Below are 17,082 nucleotides of genomic sequence, written 5' to 3'. Positions count from 1 at the left end.
GCAAATATTTTCAAGGACCTTCTGCAGACTCTGTAACTGGTGCTGGAGATGAGGAAGTTAGTAAAATCCAGTGCTTTATCTATCCTAGAATTGTTCACAATCTCTTGGTTGAAATACACAAACAATTACAGTATATCATATATACATATATATTATGTATATATGACAAGGCAGCCTGTCATTTAGACACATGGATCTGAATGCCTCACCCAGGGTCCCACCATGACTTGATGGCAGGCATAAGACTATAGTTCACTTCCTATATCCAGGGGTCCAGTGGTCTTTCTCTTAAACAACTGACAGTATTTTGTACTGAATCCTCCTGCCTTCTCTTTGGACTCACTATTGGCATGACCCGTACAGTTAGGACGGGAAGTGAAGGAGGAGGTGTATACACCGCTAACTGACCCAGAGCATCTCATTAGTGCTTATCTGTGTACGACTGAGCGGCTGAACTCAGCTGAGTTTGCTGACCTTCCTGTCTCTTGTTCATGTGAGACAGAATTACAGTAAGGTTCTAAATAACATTTTTCTCAGGCTTTACCCCTCTTTGCCTCAGTTCCCCCTTAATTCCTGCCAAATAGTTTCAGGAGTACCCAAGTCATCTCCTATGTTGGTACACTAGTCTTTCTAAGTGTAGGTTATCTGCCATGTTCTTCTGCTCTGGGTCTTTGGGGTGAAAAGCCAATATCAGCTGAAGGGCCCTGCTACTAACTCCTGCTAAAGAGGCTGACAAGTGTGCTCAATTTCCCAGGGTGGTCTGAGTCTACTGGTATCTTTGCTAAGGGGACATCATCTGTTATTGTTGGCACCCAAGTAGCTACAGTCTGGGCTTTTAATGTACCACATTTGATTTGACTGAAGCTGGTGGAAAATCTTGACAATATCTTTTCTTCTAGCTGTGGCCCGTTGGGCTACAACCAGGCTATTTTGTTGCTAATTCTCACTTCTAATGGGTCCTGCATGCAGATAGATTCTCGGATACTTGCCAAATGGTCTTTCAATACATGACAAAATCCTAAGTTGAATAAAGCTTAGATTCTAAGTACAAAATCAATACTTCACTATTTAGAAGAGTCTGCAGGCATGCTGAGTTGCTCAGTCATGTCCAACTCTTTGTGACCCCATGGACTGTAGTTTGCCAGGCTCCTCTAACTATAGGATTTTCCAGGCAAGAAAACTGGAGCAGGTTGCCATTTCCTACTCTAGGGAATCTTCCCAACCCAGGGATTGAATCTGCTTCTTCTGCATTGGCAAGTGGATTCTTTACCGCCAAGCCACCTGACAAGCCCCCTTAGAAGAGCCTATATTCCATAAATATTAATACAGGTTCCAAGAAAAAAGGGGTCCATAATCATGGGAAACACTGGTTTCAATTAATTAAATCCTGTTAAATAGATTTTGGAAGGAAGAAAAAGGGAGAGAATAGCAGCTTTATTACATAATATACATTATAAAATTATTTAACATAATAGGGCTTCCCTAGTGGCTCAGAAGGTAAAGAATTCACCTGCAATGCAGGAGACCTGGATTTGATCTCTGGGTCTGGAAGATCCCCTGGAGAAGGGAATGGCTACCCACTCCAATATTCTTGCCTAGAGAATTCCATGGACAGAGGAGCCTGGCAGGCTAAAGTACATGTGGTTGCAAAGAATCAGACATGACTGTGCAACTAATTTATTATATTTAATATATCATTTATTATTAAAATACGCATGATGTAAAATCCACTCATAGAGTAAATGATTTTTAGTAAATTTATAGAGTTGTGCAAGAACCATCACTATAATCCAGTTTTAGAATATTCCCAACACTCAACTTTCCTCAAATTTACTTACAGTCACTTGCCTCTCCCACCACTGGTCCCAGGCAGCCAATTATCTGCTTTCTGTCTCAATTTGCCAGTATGCTACTGGAGATCAGTGGAGAAATAACTTCAGAAAGAATGAAGAGACAGAGCCAAAGCAAAAACAACACCCAGTTGTGGATGTGACTGGTGATGGAAGTCAAGTCCGATGCTGTAAGGAGCAATATTGCATAGGAACCTGGAATGTTAGGTCCATGAATCAAGGCAAATTGGAAGTGGTCAAACAGGAGATGGCAAGAGTGAACATTGATATTTTAGGAATCAGTTAACAAAGATGGGCTGGAGTGGGTGAATATTACTCAGATGACCATTATGTCTACTACTGTGAGCAAGAATCCCTTAGAAGAAATGGGGTACCCATCATAGTCAACAAAGGTCTGAAATGCAGCACTTGGATGCAATCTCAAAAAATGACAGAATGATCTCTGTTTGTTTCCAAGGCAAACCATTCAATATCACAGTAATCCTAGTCTATGCCCTGGCCAGTAATGCTGAAGAAGCTGAAGTTGAATGGTTATATGAAGACCTACAAGACCTTCTAGAACTAACACCCAAAAAAGATGTCCTTTTCATTATGGGGGACTGTAATGCAAAAGTAGGAAGTCAAGAAACACCTGGAAGTAACAGGCAAATTTGGCCTTGGGGTACAAAACAAAGCAGGTCAAAGGCTGACAGAGTTTTGCCAAGAGAACGCACTGGTCATAGCAAACATGCTCTTCCAACAACACAAGAGAAGACTCTACACATGGACATCACTAGATGGTCAATACCAAAATCGGATGATTATATTCTTTGCAGCCAAAGATGGAGAAGCTCTATATAGTCAGCAAAAACAAGACCGGAAGCTGACTGTGGCTCAGATCATGAACTCCTTGTTGCCAAATTCAGACTTAAATTGAAGAAAGTAGGGAAAACCACTAGACCATTCAGGTATGACCTAAATCAAATCCCTTATGACTATACAGTGGAAGTGAGAAATAATTTCAAGGGATTAGATCTGATGGACAGAGAGCCTGATGAACTATGGACAAGGTTCATGACATTGTACAGGAGGCAGTGATCAAGACCACCCTCAAGAAAAAGAAATGCAAAAAGGCTAAATGGCTGTCTGAGGAGGGCTTGCAAATAGCTGTGAAAAGAAGAGAAGTGAAAGGCAAAGGAGAAAAGGAAAGATACACCCATCTGAATGCAGAGTTCCAAAGAATAGCAAGGAGAGATAAGAAAGCCTTCCTCAGCGATCAATGCAAAGAAATAGAGGAAAATAACAGAATGGGAAAGACTAGAGATCTCTTCAAGAAAATGAGAGATACCAAGGGAACATTTCATGCAAAGATGGGCTCAATAAAGGACAGAAACAGTATGGACCTAACAGAAGCAGAAGATATTAAGAAGAGATGGCAAGAATACACAGAAGAACTGTACAAAAAAGATCTTCATGACCCAGATAACCACAATGGTGTGATTACTCACCTAGAGCCAGACATCCTGGAATGTGAAGTCAAGTGGGCCTTAGGTAGCATCACTACAAACAAAGCTAGTGGAGGTGATGGAATTCCAGTTGAGCTATTTCAAATCCTAAAAGATGATGCTGTGAAAGTACTACACTCAAAATACCAGCAAATTTAGAAAACTCAGCAGTGGCCACAGGACTGGAAAAGGTCAGTTTTCATTCCAATCTCAAAGAAAGGTAATGCCAAAGAATGCTCAAACTACCGCACAATTGCACTCATCTCACACCTTAGCAAAGAAATGATCAAAACTTTCCAGGCCAGACTTCAACAGTACATGAACTGTAAACTTCCAAATGTTCAAGCTGGATTTTGAAAAGGCAGAGGAACCAGAGATCAAATTGCCAACATCCGTTGGATCATCAAAAAAGCAAGAGAGTTTGAGAAAAACATCTCTTTCTGCTTTATTGACTATGCCAAAGCCTTTGACTGTGTGGATCACAACAAACTGTGGAAAATTCTTAAAGTGATGGGAATACCTGACCACCTGACCTGCCTCTTGAGAGATCTGTATGCAGTTCAGGAAGCAACAGTTAGAACTGGACATGGAACAACAGACTGGTTCCAAATCAAGAAAGGAGTATGTTAAGGCTGTATATTGTCACCCTGCTTATTTAACTTATATTCAGAGTACATCATGTGAAATGCTAGACTGGATGAAGCACAAGCTGGAATCAGGTGTACCGGGAGAAATATCAATAACCTCAGATATGCAAATGACACCACCTTATGGCAGAAAGTGAAGAAGAACTAAAGAGCCTCTTGATGAAAGTGAAACAGGAGAGTGAAAAAGTTGGCTTAAAGCTCAACATTCAGAAAACTAAGATCATGGCATCCAGTCCCATCATTTCATGGCAAATAGATGGAGAAACAATGGAAACAGTGACAGACTTTATTTTTCTGGGATACAAAATCACTGCATATGGTGACTGCACCCATGAAATTAAAAGATGCTTGCTCCTTGGCAGAAAAGCTATGACCAACCTAGACAGCATATTAAAAAGCAGAGACTTAGTTTGCCAACAAAGGTCCATGCAGTCAAAGCTATGATTTTTCCAGTATTCATGTATGAATGTGAGAGTTGGACTATAAAGAAAGCTGAGTGCTATAGAATTGATGATTTTGAACTGTGGTGTTGGAGAAGACTCTTGAGAGTCCCTTGGACTGCTAGGATATCCAACCAGTCCATCCTAAAGGAGATCAGTTCTGAATATTCATTGGAAGGACTGATGCTGAAGCTGAAGCTCCAATACTTTGGCCACCTGATGAGAAGAACTGACTCATTGGAAAAGATCCTGATACTGGGAAAGATTGAAGGCGGGGGAAGAAGGGGATGACAGAGGATGAGATGGTTGGATGGTATCACCAACTCAATGGACATGAGTTTGATCCAGCTCCGGGAGTTGGTGATGGACAGGGAAGCCTGGCGTGCTACAGTCCATGGGGTCTCAAAGAGTTGGATATAACTGAACAACTGAACTGAACTGAAATTTGCCTGTTCTGGAGATTTCATATAATGGAGTCACATACTACACGGCCCTTTGTGTTTGCTTTCTTTTAATTGGTGTAATGTTTCTGAGTTTCCTCCATGTTGTAATATGTGCCAATAGTGTTTTTCTCTTTTTCTTTCTGGTTATTATTCCATTGCATAGATAGACTACCTTTTGTTCATCCCTCATTATTTGATGGGCATTTGTATTGTTCCCAGTTTGGGGTTGTTATAAGTTATGCTGTTGTTAAAATTCATGCATTAGTCTTTTTGTGGGCATTATGTCTTAACTTTTCTTGTGTAGATTCTTAGAATGGAATAGACAGGTTGTTTGGTAAGCATATGTTGAACATTTTAAGAAAGTGCCAATCTGTTTTCCAAAGTGGCTGAATCATTTTTCATTCCTACCGGCAATGTATGAGGGTTCTAGTTCTAGTTCAACACATGCAAGCTAAGGCTTGCTGTCATTTGTCTGTTGATTGGAGCAATTCTGATGCGTGTGTGGTGGTAGCTCATTGTGCTGTGAAATGGGTTTTTATGCAGGTCTTCTCACAGCTTTTAACATAGCCACGTGAATTACCAGTCTCTGAAAGAAAATGGTGAATAGAGTATACACAATGTTTCCTAAACTTATTTTCTCTTGAGATTCTTTTTTCCCTTTAAATGAGCATATTAAAAGGCCTAATGTTCTGCAGAACACATTTTGGGAAGCATTACATCATTCGATTGTAATATTATTTTTAGCTTTGTTCTCTGTGATATTTAATTACGAACAAGTGTTTACCACACGATAATTTAGAATCAGGTGGCATAGATGCAGAGGTTAATAGAATGTAAGAGTTAAAGGAGGATGCTTAAGAGATTTGTGCTGGGCTCTTTTTGAGAAGCAGTGGTTTTCTTGAATAACTAAATGTCAGTTTGTTTTTCTCTGTACTTGGTTCCCTAGCCCAGTCCAGATGGGCCTCAGATCTCAAGTGGAGCTCAGCAAAGCTGAAGCTGACATCCTGGCTACATTTTCCTTATCAGTGCTCAGATAATAATAACAACAACAATGATAATAAAAAATCAAATTTATATTGATCACATCTGTGCCAGGCCCGGTGCTAAGCAGTCTTTATGAATTATCTTCTCAAATCCCCAGTGTGGGTACTAGTATTGCGGCCACTTTACAGATGAGTAAACTGAGGCACAGAGTGACCAGTAGATTGCACACAGGTGGCAGGAAGTGGCAGAGTCGGGATCTGAACCTGGGGCCTTGGCACTTGGGCTGTGTTCTTGAACCACTCTGCTACATATATCCTGCATGCATGCTTGCTAAGTCGCTTCAGTTGTGTTTGACTCTGTGAGACCCTCGGGACTGTAGCCCACCAGGCTCTGTCCATGGGATTTCCTAGGCAAGAATGCTGGAGTGGGTTGCTATTTCCTTTTCCAGGGGATCTTCCCAACCCAGGGGTCGAACCTGTATCTCTTGTGTCTCCTGCATTGGCAGGTGGGTGCTTACCACTAGTGCCGCCTGGGAAGCCTGGTATATATCCTACCACCTTCCTGGTGGCTCAGCTGGTAAAAAAATCTGACTGCAGTGTGGGAGACCTGAGTGTGATCCCTGGCTTGGGAAGATCCCCTGGAGAAGGGAATGGCTATCCACTCCAGCATTCTGGCCTGGAGAATGCCATGGACTGTATAGTTCATGGGGTCGCAGAGTCGGACACGACTGAGTGGGTGACTTTCACTTCACCTTCCAAAAAGGTGGATCAGCCTGAAAGAAGATTTCTGCTTGTCTTAACTGCACAGCATTTGTAGGATTTCCAGTCCAGAATTTGCCTCCCTAGAGTCATCATCATCCCAGTTGCCCTTGCTGTTCCCTCTCACCTGCCAGGAAATACATCACTTGTTCTCCTGTGAACGTCTCCCTGTGTTTGTTCTTCTCCTCCTGTCTCAAGGCCACCTCCTTTATCCAGGCCTAACCTGAGCTCTCGGCTATTCACACACACACACACACACACACACACACACACACGAAAACTTCTACCTGGTTTCGTTGTCTCTGGGTTTTCCCTTAAAAATCAGGACTTGCATCCCCACCACCAGCATCTTTCCAGATCCCCGCTCTACATGACACACCACTCTTACTTCAACAACCACCTTCAAGGCTCCTTTTGCTCAAAGGATAATTCCCAGTCCCTGAGCAGGCATTCAGACTGGCTGCTATTTCCCTCCCCAGCCTATCTCCCGTGATTGCCCCCTTTTGGGTCCTCCGGTGTGGGCAGAGCTTCATTGCTGCCCGAACAAGTGAAGCCATGCCTAGTTCTGCGCCCCTGCCTAGCTCTGCGCCCCTGCCTCGCCCTGTCCTCCAGCTGGCAGTGCCCTCCTCTCTGTTGTCTGCTTCCCTGAGCGCCTGGCAGCCCTCGGAAGTCCCCCAATCCCTAGGATGCGATTTCAGCAGAACTCAGCCTATGGCGATCCCTCCCTTCTCTGAATCCCCTGAGAGAATGACAACCTGGGATATTGGACATCTGTCCAGCCTCTTCAGCCTCAGTCTTATTTATTGTAAACTGAGTGTAAAAACAGCCCCTGCTTCATAGGGTTCTTGCCCTGGTTGGAAGATACTACAAAACTTAGCACTGTACCTGGGTCAAAGCTGCAAAGCCTCCCATAAGTGAAAGATAATGTTATTGATAATCAAGATTGTCATTTTTATGATGCATGATGCTTTGTGTTGTTTGACTGTCTCATGAGGGGTAGACCTCTTGAGAGTGGGGATCCAGTTGTGTCATACCTAATGCACTGCCTTGAGCACCAAGGATCCTGGGGAATGTTTGTTGAGAATGGGCAAACAATCTTGAACTTGGGAATCAGAAATTCAGTGCCAGCCCTAGCTCTGCAGGCAATTCCATGTGTGACCTTGACTTGGCCCCTTGGACTCCCGATTTCTTCCACTGCGTATCATCCCTAACATGCTCTTTGAGGCTGGCTTCAAATCCAAGCCCTGATATTGATTCCCGGTGTTACTTTGGGCACATTCTGAGTCCTCTTCATCCTCCGTGTCTTCATCTGTGAGATGGAGAGAACAGCACTGCTTCTTTATTGGCTGTGAGGATAATGAGATAATGCTGGTTACATGCTTATCTTAGTAGCTGCTCTTCTGGTTGCTTTATTATTGTTGTTTAGCTGATAAACACTAGACTTGCTAATATTTTCGAATGTATGTATTTCCTGGTGTTGCCATAACAAAGTACTATACACTGAATGGCTTAAACAAAGAAGTTGATGGTATCAAAGTGCCACAGTCTAGAAATCCAAAATCAAGGTGCTGGTTTTAATCAGCCCTGATGAGGGGGCTTGGTTCCTTCGAGGGCTGTGAGCTATGTCTTTCTCCTACCTTCTAGTGGCCTCAGGCATCCCTTATCTTGTTAGTGGTACCCTTCCTGTGTCTGCAGCATCTTCTCTATGTGTGTCTGTCTCCACATCTAGATTTCCCGCTTTTATAAGGTCACCAGTCATCTTGGATTATCTGCCACCCTAATGACCTGATTTTAACTTGATTACCTCTGTAATGATGTAGTTCCTAAAAAGGTCATATTATGAGGTTCTGGAAGTTAGGGTTTCAGTATACCATTTTTTCCCAACTCAACCCATAACAGAGAAAATGATTAATTATTGTATTCTCTAGAAAATACTTTGCTGAAAAAATGAGTTGGCATTTCTTAATGAAAGAGGGAAAAACCCACAACACTTGACAGTGAATCTTCCCGACTCCACACCACCTGACATTCACAGCGGTCCATTTAACTGGATATGATGAGCAGAATTCGTTTTGACAAAGATCTGCTTCTTTCCACAAAGTGAGTCCCAGGACCTTTGCCCCGAGTGGTATTTCCCACACGTGCTTTTGGAATTGCATATCTATCATTTTTGGTTCATGACATTTTTGCAGAACCCCCAGGATGAAAATAGCACACCAGATCTCAGGCAGTTGGCATCCTCTCTCCATTTTTTATAGCACTCTGCTAAGCTCTCATGCTGTTTACATGTGATTTATATTCCTCCTGTGGTCCTAAACAGATATAATAAAAACAGATTTAGAATATTAATTTGACACGGTTCAGTCTGGCATGGTCTAATACAAATTTATTTATCTGTAAGATAAAGATACAGACACAGTTTTCTTCTCTTTCTGATCATTGTAGGAATTAGAGATAATAGATGTGGTACATTTAGCACAATTTCTGGTGCCCAGGGTACATCATTAAATGGTGGTTCCAGACCTAGTGAGCACTGGGGTTATAGGGAGGTGATTAGGACAGGGTCTGCTAGGCTTCGCTGGTGGCTCAAGTGGTGAAGAATCTGCCTGCACTGTGGGAGACCTGGTTCATCCCTGGGTGGAGAAGATACCCTGGAAAAGGGAATGATTACCCACTCCGGTATTGTTGTCTTGAGAATTCCACGGGTAGAGGAGCCTGGCAGGCTACAGTCCATGGGGTTGCAAAGAGTCAGGCATAATTGGGCGATGGAGCATGTGTACATGCATGCAATAATATTTCACTGCTGGGCGTGGAAATCAACAGATGGACCCAGTGATTGGAACTGGGAAACAAGGTAAGGTCTTGGGTCTGACAATCCCGGGTCCTGGTTCCCAGAACTGGAGCTAGGAAGAAAAAAGAGCAAAATAACATCAAGGTTTAACCAGTGTTGATCTATTAGAAATGGATAACCAACAAAGTCCTACTGTCTAGCACAGGGAAACCTGCTCAATGTTATGTGGCAGCCTGGACGGGAGGGGAGTTTGGGGGAGAATGGATGCGTTTGTGTATATAGATGAGTCTCTTTCCTGTCCACCTGAAACTATAATATTGTTAATCGGCTATACTCCAGTGTGAAATAAAAAGTTTTAAAAAGGCTTAAAGAGTGCTTACCAAGAGAGTCTGACACTATCCTGAGCACTTTAAGCACAACCTCATGAGTTAAGTACTATTGATTATCTCCAGTTTACAGATGAGAAAATCGAGGCTCAGAAACATGTGCATGATCACACAGCCCCTACACAGCAGGATCGAATTTCAGACACAAGCTCTCTGACTCTAGGTCTTCAGCAACTGTTCTTACCTATTTAAGGCAAGAGCAATGACATCAGAGTCACAATGCTGAGTATCAAAAGTGAGCTGAGCCATGGGAAAAATGGTCCTAGATATTTCTTAGCCATACATTTCTAGGTATAAAATTGCACAGACACTTCTTGACAGTTAGAAAAGCTGGTCTTCTCATAACAGAAGCTGAGCTGTAATAAACCTGCCCTGTTGCCAAAAGCTTGATTAATTCTAACAGAAAATCCATAACACAAAATCATCTTGTATTGAAAAACCTCTTGCCCACTTTACATTTCATTCTTGTATTAATATAAGACTTGACTCCTTTCATGGGTTAATCAATGCTTCCAAGGGCTCTCTGACCACTGATCTTTCTCACTGATTTGAGGCTCATTCATTTGATATGAATCTGATGTCTAATCCAGTTGTCCTCCACCTTACACATGAAGCCTTGGCACTAATAAATGTATTTGTTCAATTCTGAGAGTAATTTGCCAGAATTTCTACATTTCATAACAGTCTTTTCTTTTTTTACTCCAGAGCATAACCTTCAGTAGCAGAACAAATCAGGCCAGTCAGCAAGCTGCCAAGTGCTGTGGGCTCCTTGTCAAGGAGAACAGCTGGACCCATTTCTAATCAACGTTCAACACACCAACTTTGGATTGCTGAAGGAGACCAGGCCAGACTTTGAAACTTTCCAAAGACTTCCAATAGCCCCTGAATGCAAAAGACAAAGGGTGTCACTTTCACCCAAGAAGTCTACATTTAAACCTCTGTACCTAGCATGGATGATGGTTATTGAAACAGCCCAAACCTCTGTCACAGTGAAAGGAATATAGCTCAAGAGGCAAGCAGGCAGTCTCAGAACCGAGGAATGGATGACTACAAATATCAGGACAACTATGAGGGCTATGCCCCCACTGATGGCTACTATCGTGGCAATGAGTCCAATCCAGAAGAGGATGCCCAGAGCGACGTTACGGAAGGCCACGATGAGGAAGACGAGATCTACGAAGGCGAGTACCAGGGCATCCCTCACCCGGATGACGTCAAGGCCAAGCAAGCCAAGACGGCGCCCTCCAGGGCAGATGGTCTTCGGGGCCAGGCAGACCTGCTGGCCGAGCGGATGGAAGACGAGGAGCAGCTGGCGCACCAGTACGAGACCATCATTGATGAGTGTGGCCATGGACGCTTCCAGTGGACCCTCTTTTTTGTTTTGGGTTTGGCCCTGATGGCTGACGGGGTGGAAGTGTTCGTGGTGAGTTTTGCCCTGCCCAGTGCCGAGAAGGACATGTGTCTCTCTAGTTCCAAGAAAGGAATGCTTGGTAAGTAGAAATTTTCAGAGCTCCTTCTCTTTGTGGCGTGAAAATCTGAAGTGGGAAAGAGCGGTATAATTTATATAGCACCTGTCACTCTTAGGTGTCTTAAATCTACCATAATGTCCTTGCAGCACTATCATGTTACATCCATTTTTATCTCAGAGGATTTAATAGGCACAGGTTTACAAAGCTGATAGATACTGGAGCTTAGGTTCCTACTGAGAACTGTCTGACTCTCAAGACTTTAGTTCTTTTTTCCAAGTCTTTTTAAAAAAAAAATTGAAGTATGGCTGATGTACAGTATTATATAAGTTACAGTCATACAAATAGGGATTCACAAATTTTAAAGGTTATGCTTCCTTTTCCTCCGCCCCAAGAGTCTGATTTCTCTTTTCTTCATATTAAATCTCTTTCGTATCCAGATAACAAATTTGTTTTTTGTGTGTGTGTGTTTCTTCCACTCAATCCTCCTCTCTGTGACTTTCCAGAATCCATTAGCATCCGCTCCTGGTTTCTCTTGTATATGAGAGTTAGTGGGCTGAATGCCCGTGTGTCTTGGTGATAAATGCTGGGCTGAGCTACCCGCAGAGCCCCTGCAGGCTGTTGGGAGCCACACTGTGAAGCACAGATGGAGTCCGTGGGATGGAGGATGGGAGCTTGGCAAATCCTTGATGAGACTAGCACCATCAGAGCCAGACTTCAGTTATCAGGGCTTGAGGCACAGAGAATTTTGTGAAGTTAGAGAGAGTGTGGGCTTAAATAGTGTGGCATAGAAGAGATTCATCAAAATATAGACAGGGCTTGTCTTGGACATTAAATGTCCTGCAAAACATATTCATTCTCTAAATTCACAGTCCATACAATTGATTCTTGAGCAAACGTACAGTTTCAGAGAGCTTACCGTGAGTCAGGTTCTTACTCAAGACCGAGACACTTTAATACTTATGACCCTCAGGAACTCAAAATCCATCCAGTTCATTCCTTCAACAGATATTTCTTGTTTGTGTACCATGTTTTAGTCTTTCTGCTCCAGCCCTGGAGGAAAAATATTGAACAAGGTAGATGTCCTTGCCTCTCAAAGAACTTATATAAAGTAGGACAAACAGGCATTAACAGAGAATTATTTGATTATGGTAGGGATGCACGCTTTCAAACATTTTGTGCCATTCTGGCCCCACTGCCTGCTTTAGAGCAGGGATTGACAAACATTTTCTCTACAGGTCTAGATGGTCTCTGTGGCTACTACTCAACTCTGCCTCTAGCACAAAAGAAGCCATAGACAATATGCAAACAAATGGGCACAACTGTGTTCCAATAAAACTTTATTTAGAAAAAATGTAGCAGGCTGAATGTAGCCTGTGGATTTTAGTTCATTGGCCCTGATTTACAGCCACAATAAATAGGACTAGGATATAAAATGGAGAAAATATCTGCATAAAGAACTGTCCCTGGAGGCTTTTAAAAATGGTTTTATAGACTCACAGATGTAGTAAATAGATTTGTGGTTGCCAAAGGGAAGTGGGGGTAGGGGAGGGAAGAAATGGGAGTCTGGGATTAGCAGAGGCAAACTGTTATATATAGGATGGATACACAGTAAGGTCAAACAGGGAACTATATTCAATATTCTGTGATAAGCTATAATGGAAAATAATATGAAAAAACACCTATCTATATATAGAGAGACCTATATATTTGAATCACTTTGCTGAATAGAAGAAATTTACACAACATTGTAAATCAGCTATACTTCAATAAAATTTTTTAAAAAGAAGCATAGAGGCCAATATCCCTAATGAATATAAATGTAAAAAAAAATCAACCTTAAAGAAGTAAATTCTAACACAAGCTACAACATGGATGAAACGAGTTACACTAAATGAAATAAACCACACACACCCACGTTTTTTATTTACTCCTGTTTAATTAAAGTTAAAGGGACCTTTAAAATTATGAGATCTCTGTGAGGTATGGCTATCAGGGAACCAAAAGATACCAAGTACATACAAACAAAAGAAATGACTCAAGAAGCAAGATGTCACCCAGAGTTTTTTTTTTTAATTATTTTAAAATAATAAAAAATTATTATTATTTTCATCAGCAAAATTCTGCTGTCTCTTCAAGTTTCAATGGACTTTTTTAAAAGGGCAAAAACAAAATGAATCCCAACCCCCTGACCAAGTGAAACGGTTGCCTGTTGATCTAAACATATCCAAGACCATTATTTTGTTTTGTGGTATTCTCAACTGAAACCCTAGATTCCTATTAGCCCAAATTGGTGTGTCGGTAATGATTTCATGCCCTCTTGGTCTCTCCACTAGCCTGGTACCGGACAACCTCATTAAGAGCCAGCTCCCGGGGCAAATGCTGAGAATTGAAAAAACACAGTCCCAATCTGGAGGACCCACGCTTGTGAAGTTTTGCTTTCAGTGTTTATGATGAAGATGCTATGACTCAGCCCAAGAGGGGCAGGCAGACCCCTGACAGAGATGGACTCCCAAATGCACTTTTGGGGCCCCCTTAATGGATGCAGCGGGGTGGGTGACTGGAGAGTCTCATCAGGCTGGCTTCTCCATGCGTTGTCTCATGTTAGCATCATGGTCACCATGGTGCTTATAGGAATTTTTATCCCATTTGTACATATCAGGGAGCAGACTCAGCGAGCTGTATCCGATGGCACATAGTAATTGCTGGAGCTGGAATTTCAACCCAGGTCTTTCTGATTTTAGGGTCTGCTCATTCTGCTACACCATACAGCCTTTCTTTCATGCATAGTCTTTAGGAAGGAGGTCATGCCGTGGGGCAGACTTCTCTCTAGTTATCAGGCACCCCATAGGGTACCTGAATACCATGAATTGCTTCCAACAGAGAGGTAGCATGGTGTGGGGGAATGCTGCTAGTGTGGACACTGGTGTCTGTCAACAAGGTTTTGGCAGCTGGCTTTGTCATTTATCTTTCTTGGCAAGTGACCTTGGGCAAGTCATCACTTCTTTAATGATCAGTTTTCCCATATATGGAATAGGGTAATGATACATCTGTTGTGAGGATTATATGCGATAAAGCTGGTAAGGTCCATGCCCACTAAACTACTGTTAGTTCTTGTTCAGTTCAGTTCAATTCGGTCGCTCAGTTGTGTCTGACTCTTTGCGACCCCATGAATTGCAGCACGCCAGGCCTCCCTGTCCATCACCAACTCCCGGAGCTTACTCAAACCCATGTCTATCAAGTTGGTGATGCCATCCAGCCATCTCATCCTCTGTCATCCCCTTCTCCTCCCAGCATCAGGGTCTCTTCCAGTGAGTCAACTCTTCATATCAGGTGGCCAAAGTACTGGAGTTTCAGCTTCAGCATCAGTCCTTCCAATGAACACCCAGGACTGATCTCCTTTAGGATGGACTGGTTGGATCTCCTTGCAGTCCAAGGGACTCTCAGGAGTCTTCTCCAACACCACAGTTCAAAAGCATCAATTCTTCTGTGCTCAGCTTTCTTCACAGTCCAGCTCTCACATCCATACATAGTTCTTGTTACTTTGTATTATTACCGTCTCCCTGCAGCATTTATAGTGAGTTACAGTTCCCTGGTGGCTCAGTGGTAAAGAATCTGCCTGCCAATGCAGGAGACGCAGGAGACATGGGTTCAATCCCTGGGCTGGAAAGGTCCCCTGGAGAAGGAAATGGCAACCCACTCCAGTACTCTTGCCTGGGAAATCCCATGGACAGAGGAGCCTGGTGGGCTACAATCCATGGGGTTGAGAGGAGTCAGATATGACTAAGCAACTTAGCACAGTTGCACTGAGATCACGGAACAGCCTGGATCCTGCAGCCAAGTAGACCCTGCCTCCTCCAATTCTTAGGAGAGTGACTTTGGGAATTATTAGCTTCTCTGCGTTCAGTTTCCTTCTCTGCAAAATAGAGCCCCTAAGGATGTCTTGCTTCATAGACTTTTTGAGGACTAAGTGAGTTTAATGAATTTAACTTGCCTGAGACAGTGGCTGCCCATCATAGGTGCTCAGATATTTTAATTATTATTGCTAAGGTTGTTTCTTTCTTTCTTTTTTTTTTTAAAATCAACACATTCTAAGAAATAATTGTGCTTAGTCGCTCAGTTGTGTCCAACTCTTTGTGACCCCATGGACTATAGCCTGCCAGGCTCCTCTGTCCGTGGGGTTTATTTATTATTTATTTGGACTGCTCTGGGTCATAGCTGAGACTTGAGGGATTTTCTTTGCAGCCACGGGATCTTCCATCTTCCTGGTGGCATGTGGGATCTTTAGCTGTGGCATGTGAGGTCTCGTTCTCCTACCAGGAATCAAACCCAGGCCCCCTTCATTGGGAGTGCAGAGTCTTACCCAGTGGACCACCAAGGCAGTCCCTGTTGAGGTTGCTGTCGTTACTAAGTTGATGGCTTGATCATGGTGACTCACCCAAATTCAGGACGCGATTTTCTCAGGTGACATTAAACATTCCTTTCACCCAAAATTATTTATAGTAGGCTTTTAAGGTCAAGCTTCCCTACCTAGGCTGGTGAAAAGACCTTTTCTTTCAGGTGCTAAGCTAGTTCTTTCTTTCCGCTTCCTAGTGTTTTCTTATCAGACAATTTTTTGGAGGAATTTTAGATTCACAGACAAATTGAGAAGTTATGTAGAGATTTAGCTTATGTCCTTGCCCCTACACACGTATAATTTCCTCCTATTATCCACATCCTCTTCCAGAGTGTACATTGTTATAACTGATGAACCTACACTGACACGTCTTAATCACCCAAAGTCCATAGTTTATTTTGATTAACACCTTAGAGTGTAATCTTGGTGTGATACATTCAATGCGCTAGAAAAATGTATAATAATACATATCTGTCATTATAGTGTCTTACAGAGTATTTTTACTGCCTTAAAAATTCTTCATGTTCCATCTATTCCATCCTTTCCCTCTTCCCCAATTTCTGGAAACCGCTGATTTTTTTTTTTTATTGTCTTCATAAGGTTTTGCCTTTTCCAGAATTTCATACAGTTGGACTCATATAGTATGTAGCCGTTTCAAATTGGCTTCTTTTGCTCAGTAATAGGCATAAGTTTCCTCCCTGTCTTTGCATGGATTGATAGCACATGCCCCTCTAGGGTTGAATAATATTCCATTATTTGTATATGCCACAGTTTATTTATCCATTTGCCTACCAAAGGGCATCTTGGTTGCTTCCAAGTTTTGACGATTGTGAATAAAGCTGCTATAAATGTCCACGTTCAGGTTTTTGTATGTATAGTTAGTTTTCGGCTCCTTTGGGTAGCAAGGCGTGTGATTGCTGGATTGTATGGGAAGAACAAGTTTGGTTTTGTAAGAGACTGCCAAACTGTCTCCTAAAGGGACTGCACCATTTTGCATTCCCAGCAGCGTGTGTAAGAGTTTCTGTTGCTCCATATCCTCACCAGTATATGATGTCTTCAGTGTTCTGGATTTGGTCCTTCTAACAGGTGTGATATGGTATCTTGCTGTTTTAACTTGCATTACTCTGATGACCTATGATGTGGAGCATCATTCCTTATACTTATCTGCTTTCTGTATACCTTCTGTATGGCTTCCCTGATGGCTCAGCAGTAAAGAACCGGCCTAGCAATGAAGGAGACATGGGTTCAGTCCCTGGGTTGAGAAGATCCCCTGGAAGAGGAAATGGCAACCCTCTCCGGTATTCTTGTCTGGGAAATCCCATGGTACAGAGGAACCTGGTGGGCTACACAGTCCATGGGGCTCACAAAAGAGTCAGACACGACTTGGCGACTGAACAAGCACATCTGCTTTGGTGAAGTGTCTATTAAGGTCTTTGA

At 42.6% G+C, this 17,082-nt stretch overlaps 1 protein-coding gene across 4 annotated transcripts in view; it reads left to right on the top strand.

Annotated features, from left to right (window-relative positions):
- Nucleotides 1-17,082, top strand: part of SV2B (synaptic vesicle glycoprotein 2B) — a 230,066-nt gene that overhangs the window by 126,271 nt on the left and 86,713 nt on the right. For all 4 annotated transcript variants that reach the window (XM_043922495.1, XM_043922498.1, XM_043922496.1 and 1 more), the window contains one exon: nucleotides 10,489-11,273. In XM_043922495.1, coding sequence (XP_043778430.1) covers nucleotides 10,823-11,273 — 451 coding nt within the window. In that variant the 5' untranslated portion in view covers nucleotides 10,489-10,822. The remainder of the gene's footprint in view (nucleotides 1-10,488; nucleotides 11,274-17,082) is intronic.

Source organism: Cervus elaphus, chromosome 13 (assembly GCF_910594005.1).
Source record: "Cervus elaphus chromosome 13, mCerEla1.1, whole genome shotgun sequence".
Classification (NCBI taxonomy): Eukaryota; Metazoa; Chordata; class Mammalia; order Artiodactyla; family Cervidae; genus Cervus; species Cervus elaphus.
Note: the sequence above shows the minus strand (reverse complement) of the source record. Positions and strands in the feature narration are given on the sequence as shown.